Source organism: Eleutherodactylus coqui, chromosome 6 (genome assembly GCF_035609145.1).
Source record: "Eleutherodactylus coqui strain aEleCoq1 chromosome 6, aEleCoq1.hap1, whole genome shotgun sequence".
NCBI lineage: Eukaryota > Metazoa > Chordata > Amphibia > Anura > Eleutherodactylidae > Eleutherodactylus > Eleutherodactylus coqui.
The window spans coordinates 51,041,924-51,051,697 of NC_089842.1; the positions used below are offsets into that span (position 1 = coordinate 51,041,924).

At 47.5% G+C, this 9,774-nt stretch overlaps 1 protein-coding gene across 1 annotated transcript; it reads left to right on the forward strand.

Annotated features, from left to right (window-relative positions):
- Window positions 1-5,856: 5,856 nt before the first annotated feature.
- MRPL20 (mitochondrial ribosomal protein L20) lies at window positions 5,857-9,501 on the forward strand. The gene is made up of 4 exons (XM_066606802.1): window positions 5,857-6,001; window positions 7,846-7,956; window positions 8,823-8,900; window positions 9,006-9,501. Exons 1-4 carry the CDS (start codon window positions 5,915-5,917, stop codon window positions 9,177-9,179), a joined length of 450 nt encoding a protein of 149 aa, XP_066462899.1. The 5' UTR covers window positions 5,857-5,914; the 3' UTR covers window positions 9,180-9,501.
- Window positions 9,502-9,774: the final 273 nt, after the last annotated feature.

Consider the following 9,774-nt stretch of genomic DNA (forward strand, 5'->3'; position numbering starts at 1 on the left):
GACAAACTAGCAATAAAGACCGCTGCGCAGAATAAAGCATACAGCGGGCGCCAGAAAACTGTTGTCCGTCATTTTCATTTTTCATGGCACATTAAACTAGAAAATGGTTAAGCTTGTCCTCCCCGGAGAGGAGGGGGCGCTCACGCGTGGTCGCAGGTTTTTATGGTTTAATATTTGTTGTTTTTCTTGTTTCTTAGCAGATAATTCTATACAATTATTTCCGCATCAGTCGGCAATGCAGAAAGATTTACGGATGTACAACGCTTCTTGTACAGGTGAGCATCTCATCATCAAAGTCGACTTTTCCACATTGGGGGTGGGGATGGGGCACATACTTTTCAGCTTAAGGCCTTGTTAACACAAATGTTTTTACGCTGCCATTTTGCCGTGATAAAACGTTGGCCGAACATCGCGGCCATGTGAAGCATTGGATTCTAATTTATTCATTTACATGGGCGATTTTCGGGCGCGTGAAAAAGTCACACCGTCAAAACAGGGACCGTTTTCAGTCGCCGATAGAGATGAGCAAGCATACTCGCTAAGGACAATGCTTCTCTGAGCGCCGGACGCAGGTAAACACCCTCCCCCTCCTTCCTTTTTCAGCTCCCATAGGAGTCTATGGGAGCTTCCCGCATTTTTAGTCAAAAGATAGGTTAAAACTTATCTTTTGATGCAGCCTGAATGATCGGAGACTAGAGATGAGCAAGCATACTTGCTAAGGGCAATTACTCGATCGAGCATTGCCCTTAGCGAGTACCTGCCCGCTCGGAAGAAAAGCTTCGGCGGTGAGTTGCGGCAGTCAGCAGGGATGGGGGGGGGGGGAGAGGGAGAGAGAGATCTCCCCTCCGTTCCTCCCCGCTCTCCCCCTCCACTCCCTGCCCGCCGGCAGCCGAACCTTTTCTTCCGAGCGGGCAGGTACTCGCTAAGGGCAATGCTCGATCGAGTAATTGTCCTTAGCGAGTATGCTTGCTCATCTCTAGTCTCCGATCATTCAGGCTGCATCAAAAGATAAGTCTTAACCTATCTTTTGACTAAAAATGCGGGAAGCTCCCATAGACTCCTATGGGAGCTGAAAAAGGAAGGAGGGGGAGGGTGTTTACCTGCGTCCGGCGCTCGGAGAAGCATTAGCAGTTGTAAAAATGTGACACCCATGTGAATGAGGCCTAATGGTGGCTTCACACGAATGTATGTGCAAAAACACTCGCAGCAGAGCAATGAATTTGTGCACGAATGAGGTTGGATGAGGCTGAATTGTGCGCATGTTTGCGCATTGTGCTGTAGTTTTTGCGCACGCAGGCAGGGCCAGTTCACACGCACGTGACATCCAACTTCCATGGATTAAAAAGCTAATGAGCTCCAGATCTCTTCTTTCCCCCGCGGCGTTTCACACGTTCCCTTGTGCATTTGTGCATCTGCTGTAGACTTCTATGGGGCTTTTGCTCCACAATACGCAGAAAGATAGAGCCGGCCCTTTTTTTTGGGGCCATGAGAATGGATCCATTGACATCAGTGGGTTCTATTCTCTCTGCATGCGTGCAAAATATACGTGCGCAAAACACAAACAAAAGCCCGTTGATTTCAATGGGTTTGTTCTCGTGAGTGTGTTTTGCGCACGCGGAAAAATGTAAGAGTTGCTCTATCTTTCTGCGTTCTGCACAGCAAAGGCCCCCATTAAAGTTTATGGGAGGTATGCAAATACTCAAGGGGATGCGGGAAACACTGCGCAAAACTGTATAAAAAAGAACACATCTGGACTTTATTGTGCTGAATAGCCAAGTGAAGTGTGAACCTGCCCTGCGTGCGCAAAAACTACAGTACTATGTGCAGACTCGTGCGCAAATCAACCTCATCTGACCGCGTTTATGTGCAAATACTGAGGATGTGTGAAGCTGTCCTAAGGAAAGTCTTCATACGGAAAGTATTAGCGCACGTATTTGTGCGCACAACATGCAGTGAATAGAACCAGGCGATTTTAATGGGTTTGTTTACATGCGCGTATTTTGCGCACGCATTTCGTTTGTGCAAAAAAAGACAGAACATACTCTATTTCCTGTATATTTGAGCGCCAGATATCCCCATAGAAGTCAGTGTGGGGGTTCACAAATGCGCACAATATGCAAGGAGATGCATAATTTCACTGGAAAAAGAACATCTGGATCTAATTAGCTAATTCAATCAGTGTGTTTGTTTGCCGCGCGCAAATGAACATTCCCTGGGGGCGGGAAAAGTACAATAAAATATGCCTATATGTCAGCAAAAAAACCTTAGAACACTAACACTGTGCTAAGGCATGCGCAATTGAGCTTACGTCTGTGTGAAGCCGACCTAAGGCCTCCGGCACATTAGCGTATTTCGCAGTGTTCTGTCCGTGTTCATTCACTGTATCCTATGAGGCTATGCAGACTGACGTCACGCAGACCAGTGGTCCATATCATCACGTCCCATTCCTGTCCGTATGACGGGCGAGGCGTACTAATGCATGTCTATGTGCGGCGGCCTTGGAAAAGGCCAGTGTGAACGCTGCTGTTCAGACGCAGCTGTCAGTTGTGGCCAAAAGCTTTGAGAGCGACACAAACTTTGTTGTTTCGAGGGCTTACACAGAAGGGCGCATGCGCTAATACGCTCGCCCCTACGGAGTGTTTTCGCGCATGTAGCAGGGGTTTTTTGCCTATTCAAACTTCGCACTACTGCGCAAGTTGAGGGAAAAAAAGTGAGAAACTACTGCGCACAAAACTCGCATCTTCAGTGTGAACGCACCCGTAGTTTGATGTTACTGTGGTTACTGAAGTACAATTACAAGCATTTCAGAAGTTTTTACGTTTTTAGACCGGCTTCACATGAGCGTGTGCAAATTTGCGCATCCATGAGTGTAGCGTTTCTGCTGAATGGATGATGCTTTTTTTGCACGTGCATCGGCGTATTTTACTACATTTTTTGCACCCGCGAGGCACGTTTATTTGTGCGCGGCAAAGAGAGACGCACTGATTGAAATGGCTAATGGGTTCTGGATGTGTTCCTTTTCCAGTGGAATTCTGCAGTGTTTCACGTATCTCCTTGCGTATTGCGCATGCATTTGCACTCTCCCTATTGACTTCTATGGGGAAGTTTGGTGTGCAAATATGCAGGAAAATAGAACATGTTGTATTTTATTTTTCGCGCAAAGTACTGGAACGTGAAGCCATGGAAATCAATGGGTTTTATTCTCTGCGTATTGTGCGAGCAAATATACCTGTGTGAAATAGGCCTTAGGGTGGCGTGCATACGCGCGCACAAAAACGCGGATCTATTAAAAACAATGCATTCCCTATGGTGTGTTCACATGTCCGTGTTTTACACGTGCGTCAGATGTTTTCTTCATCCCCGCGAGGAAAGAGAATTCCCTGCTGCACCTGCCACATCTGTGACAGATGCAGCAAAGGAATTCTTCATCCCTGCGGGAAATAAAGAATTCCCTACCCCAGCTGTCAAAGATGACAACTGCGGTAGGGGATCCAGCTGCCAGCATCCTGTAATTGTTTTTCAGGGAAGGGCTTTAAATATAAGCCCTGCCCTGAAAAACATGAAAAAAGGTGATAAAAAAAAACCATACTCACCTTTCTTCAGCTGCCGGGGCTCAGCCGCCTCTTCTCCTGCACTGCTCTGAGGAGTATTCAGCAGGCGGTGATTTAAAATCCCCGCCTGCTGAATGGGCTGCCTCTGATTGGTCACAGTGCTCAGCCAATCAGAGGCACCTCTCAGCTATTGAATGACAGCTGAGAGCTGCCTCTGATTGGTCCCTGCGCTCAGCCAATCAGAGGCAGCATTGATTCACCCATTCATGAATTCATGAATGGATGAGTGCTGCCTCTGCTTGGCTGAGTGCAAGATCCGCAGGTCAAGCAGCCCATTGGTCAACATGGGCGTCGGCACCTGAATTAAAGCATTCGGTTTTGATTTGCGGATCTTTGGATGCAGAAATCAAATCCCAGCATGCTCCACTTCAGTGCGGCTCACACATGGCCGGCTTCCGCAGCAAAGCAGGCATTTGAAGGGAAAAAAAGTAGTGCGAGTGTGCGTCGGCCGGTTAAGGCTAATTTCACACCGACAAGAGTGATCTTGGGCCGTGAAACTTGACCAGATACTGCGCTCGCCAACGTGCGGTTTCCCTGCGGATGCGAGGTGTTAGAACGTCTCTTATCACTTCAGGTTAGTAGCGCTTCAATGAGACACTTCGCATCGCACTCGCTTGCACCTCGCAATGCTTTGCCGGTCCCATTGAAAACAATGCATGAGGCATTCCGAGGGATCGCCCAAAGTTAGGGCATGTCGCGATTTTCCCCGCATTGCAATGTGGGAAACAAATCGCTCATATGTCTGACCCAATTGAAAAAAACAGGGTTTATATTCGTCTTGCAGCGCACAAATCTAGTGCAATTATTTTGGCCGCGTTAAAGCGGTCTTAGGAGAAAGTACTGATGAGACGCTGACTAGCTCCACTGGGTCCACATGGGGTCCGCAGCGGGCGCTCTACAGCAGATTAGCCGTGGTGAGACGGCCTCCACACTGGCACTAGGTGGCGCGAGTTTTATCGCAAATTCCTGTACAGAATTCACTCCCTTATTGAGGAGACGTGAATTGCGCATGTGGAAACGGTAATAAAATTGACATGCTATGGAATTGAATTCCGCACCACATGTCATTTTCCGCACGGGTTTTGTGCAGATTATTTCCACAGCTTGTGGGCGAAATTTTCTGAATTTCATCCACTTTGCTGCTGCTGTAAATTTAACGGAATTTTGCACCAAATCCGCCCCCTGTGAGCCTGACCTAAAGGGGCACCTACAGTCGCACCGCGTGCTCCTCCAACTAAAGGTGCGTTCACACAAGCATCTCGCAGGAGTTTTGTGTGTTGCGAGACGCATAAAACTTGCGCTGAAACAGACCCGAGTTACCAATGTGTCTAGTTACATGCGCCATTCTTCCCTCACAACGCCGCACGATGGAAGAGTCACAGCAGGTTCTATTTTTACGGAAATCTCCAATTGGCGAGAAACACAAATCGCATCGCACTCGCATTTTCATGTTTCCTGTCAAAAATATATGCAATGTTACAAGTGCGCTAATGATCCGAGCCTCTCGGCCCGATATCGCGCTCGTCCGTGTGAATGCACCGAAGCCACTATCACACATGCGTTCAGGTAAACCCCGCTCTGAATCGCAGCATTTTACCGCGATTTCCGAGCTGCGTTTTTGAACACACGGTACAGCGTTTGCAGCGCTTTCTAACGCACTCCATCATTGCGATGAGGGGCGTTTAAAAAAAAGAACAGATAATAGACCAGAATTAAAAAAAATAGTCGCTGGTCGATGAAAAGTCGCCCTGTGTAAAGTCACAGATGTCCGTTCTTGAAGAACTTGCGAACAAATTTGCATGGAGATCCCTCCATGACGGGTATTTCGGAAAAGACTAACGAACAATCATCGCTCTGCGTGAAAGCAAGCGAATGACTGCCGTTCGTACTCTTTAGCGACCTTCCTGAACGCCATGTGCTCCCCGTAAAGCTACCTTTAATTACTAATAATACTAATTTCAATTATTTTTATTGTGGACCTAAATGACAGGTATACATGAGGCGATGTGCTCTCCGCCCCATAACACAGCTACAGTAGTCAATGCCCCATAATACAGCCATGTTGTCCTTACAACAGTCCCATAATCTGCCTTGCCCGCCAATGATGGGATACTGCGGCCAGCAGGGACTGTTCTAAGGCTCTTCACTCAGTAAACAACGCTGTAATGGCTGAATGTCCGTGTGCGTTGTTTCACTTGTCAATAAAGTTTGGAACAATGTCGTGACGTGCATTACGTAATTCAGTGTTGCTAGGGCCGCCATGCTGGTTAAGGGCAGACGGGGAACATCATAGAGGACGCAGCATGGTTTTCCTCAGCTTGTCACGATGGAACCGGAGCCGGGGACCTGATCACTACTGGAGGGCCAAGGAGGTGCTGCAACATGCCAGGGTGAGTGCGAGGGGACAGGGGGGCGTGGGGGCTGCGCTGTGCGAGCGGTGACATTCACAGCAGCTCTAGGTGACAAAGTGGTTAGCCATTGTTAACGGGGCACTGCAAGTCCCAGCATGCATGATATATTTTTAATATATATGTGGTTCCACACGCCCTGGAGCACGTGGTTAGGTCACGTGATCCCTCTACAGTAGATGTGTCTTGGGTCAAGTTTTCTTTTATGCATTAAAAAACTTTTTAACTAAGTTTGGAATAGAAATAAAACCACAATTCCACCTTTTTTTTTTTCTTTCCCCTTCAGTCTCACCTTTACGGTATCTGCTGTGCATTAAAAATGACACATTCCATTTTTTCATTCTGCGCGGTCGTCCTGTTGTGGCTGTAATTGTGCCGGTGACAATCGTGCTTCGTTTTTGTTATATTTGACTAGTTTTGCAAAATAAAACAACCTTTAAAAAAACACGTTTTGTGTTGCCACGTCCTGAGATCCATGACTGTGTTTTTTTTCTAGGCACTTTTCGTGCGTGGTTTTTTTTTTTTCGTTTTTTTTCTCTTTTCCCTCATGTCCACGGGAGGGTTGGATTCCGCCCGCAGTGGAGTCCGACCCTGCGTACCTGCATCTGCAGACACACCGGCGTCCGCGCAGACCTCTCTTCTTCTGGGACCTCTCTACTGCAGATGGTCCGCCTATTGGACGTGCATAGTACAGATTTTTTTATTTTTTAATCGCCTGCTCATCCACACAGTCAGCTGCAGACGGACCGCGGATCGGACGGCTTCCATCGACTTCAATGGAAGCGGTCCGTGCGAGAACCGCAGTGAAATGGGGCATGCTGCGATTGTTTTCCACATCAAAAGATCCGCAAAGCAAAACCGCGTGCGCCAATTCCGGTGCGGACTTCCTGCTTCTCTATGGGCGACTTGAATTGTGGCTCTTCCGCGCAGATTCCGTAAATCAAATTCGACTTAGGACATTGGGCCTCGTCCCTACATGTGAAATGCTTGTTTTTTTGCGCTTCTGTATTTTCATGTGGTCGCCATAGTAACCTGCATTAGAAATGCATTGCAGTCGCCTATATATTGCATGCAATGCGATTGCAGTTTTTTTTTCTTCTCCCCGCATTCCTATAGAAAATAATTGGCTTTTTTTTTTTTCTTTTTACACAAGAAAAACCAAAGCATATGAATGGGCTCTTCCCCTGCAAGCTGTATGGCCGGGCCTTGGGGAGCGGGTGACTAATATACATGCATGTGACATATTACTGAGGGGTTAAAGGGAATCTGTCGCCTCCTGTAAGAAGCATGAATTAAGTTAAGCTGCCTTCACATCTGCGTTGGTTGAAGATCCGGCGCAAAATCCTAGAAGAATTGTTGCATGCGATGCTTCTTGTGGTAAAATCTCAGATGGACCCCAATGTAGTCAATGGGGTCTGTCCGGCGCTGCTCGGTTCCACCATAAGACAGATTCGTTCGGCCAGGGGATTCCCCTTTTCTGTTTCCTGAATGGAGCAAATAAACGGAACCCCCAATGCAGGCGTGAAAGGAGCCTTACGGTGCTTGTAGGAACGTCCTGTTGAGTCTGGGGGTGTAATTTTATATACTTACCGGACCCCGCTCCTGCACCGTCAGCATTCTGTATATCCGTCTGCCTCCTTTCATCCCGCTTGTGCTCTCCTGTAACGTACACTGTGGCGCACAGACTGAATGAAGAGTTATACTGACTGCCCACGCACCAAAGTCTTGCTTTCCAGTCCTTTGTTCCGTGAATGCACTAGTGCTCTAGCGGCCCGCCGCTGTTCTATCATGTTTTGCATTAATTTGTTTTTTCTTTTTACATACAGCATTTCCGTGGAAGAAAAAATCGCTGCTTCAGCATGGCGATACGAGCGGTTCGCCGCGCATTTGTGTATTCAACGAAGGCCAGAAAAGCTAAGAAGCTGATTATGAGAACGGTAAAGAAGAACGCATCGCTGTCCTCCCATCCTGTATATACGGCCGGGCTGGGGTGATGCCGGCGCCTCCCCCGCTTAGTCATAGACATCACAGCGATTAGACTCTTTTACGTTTTTGCGCAGACATATTTTGCTAGTACTGGGAGAGAACAATTAGTTCCTATACAAGTAGTAGAAATCCCTGCCGCCTTACATGATGGGATGTCCATAACGATAACCCTTGTGTGGGGGGAGCCTGTAAGAAAGGCATTCTTCTTTACCCCTTCCCGCTATAGGACATACTTTCACGCCTTGCAGCGTTGGGGTATGTATGAAGGGAGATCGCGCCCAGATCTTCCTCCATACTACACAGGCGCCGACTGTTTCTTACAGTTGACACCCAGCGGCAACAGCTCCGATAAGCTGCACGACTCATCGGAGCTGTTGACCCTTGAAATGCCCCGAACGATGTTCGGGGGACCATACAGCCCTCCTTCACCTCCACAATGAGATTGCTCCCAGGGGGATGACTTGATAGGCAGTCTGCCAAGACAGCCCTGGGGACTTTCAGAAGGCCCCCGGCTGCCATGACACCCACATGGCTCCCTGTGATCTCATCAACGATGTTCTGTGGATTTAAATGCGCGATCCGAATAGACCGCAGCTTTTAAAGGGTTACCAGCCCTGATCAGCCATGCAGCTTGTCAGGGCTGTTGCCCGCGGGTGTCTTCTGTAAGAAACAGCGGACACCCGCGATATATGGAGGGAGGGCACAGAGCGATCTCCCTCCATATACGGGGTTAAAGCTGTCCTGCTGTTGACTGAACCTGAGCGTAATCTTCTAGAGAGACCCTTCATTGGGATGACTTGTGCTTGCTTCCTTCCAGCTTTGGATAAACCGGATCACGGGGGCGGTGCAGGAACACGGCATTAAGTACCCGCACTTCATCTCCAATCTTGCCAAAGTAAGTTCTTCTTGCTTGCCAAACTTGAGCCACCAACTTCCTGCTACTCGTATAGTCCAGCTGTCCCACTGAGTCGTATTAACAGATTTTTCGTCTTTTTCTCAGTGTCAGGTGGCTCTGAACAGAAAGATCGTTTCTGATTTGGCCATCTGTGAACCCAAGACGTTCAAATCCTTGGCAGCCCTGTCTAAGAGGAGAGGAGAAGAAGGTTTAGTTGCGGCACTTGGAGATGGGAAGGAACCTGAAGGAATATTCTCTCGGGTGGTGCATTACCAATAGTTCCAAAAACTGCTAAACTGTAGGAGCCGTAACTAACACTTCCAAGTTCTTGGTTGGTATGCCCCATCTTATACCATAGAAGAACCGTCACCTCGAAGGATCTGAAGAGACCGGTATAATTGTACAATAAGGTACCGTCTGCGTTCATTAAGAGAGCGCAGTCCTATATGGAGGTAACGCCCAGCAATGAGCAGGATGAGGTTGTTTAGGTTTTTTTTTTGTTTTTTTAATGTGTTACTTAAAAATCTGCTTTGTTTACTGGATGACAAACCATAACTTTTCTACAACCAATAAAAAGATTCAGTGACTTTTGTCACACTGAGCTTGGGGCCATCCGAACTTTGTGGTAACTTGTTCTGTGATTGTTCCAAAATCTTTTGTATTTTGAGACGTTTATTTGGATCAATCACTGATTGGGGGGGACATGACTTGTATTAAATGGGATGGGATATTGGCCCTTTAAGTAATGCTTATCTACCCTGTTTCCCTAAAAATAAGACCCGCCCTGAAAATAAGCCCTATCATGATTTTTGAGGATGCTTGAACTATAAGCCCTACTCCAAAAATATTCCCAAGTTACAGTTAATTAAAAAAA

Bases quoted from the DNA above. Each gene is read 5' to 3' on its own strand.
- MRPL20 (XM_066606802.1), top strand. From the start codon at position 5,915: ATGGTTTTCCTCAGCTTGTCACGATGGAACCGGAGCCGGGGACCTGAT. The intron at 7,957-8,822 runs GTAAAGAAGAAC...GCTTCCTTCCAG, and splicing joins AGAAGCTGATTATGAGAACG to CTTTGGATAAACCGGATCAC. The intron at 8,901-9,005 runs GTAAGTTCTTCT...TCTTTTTCTCAG, and splicing joins TCATCTCCAATCTTGCCAAA to TGTCAGGTGGCTCTGAACAG.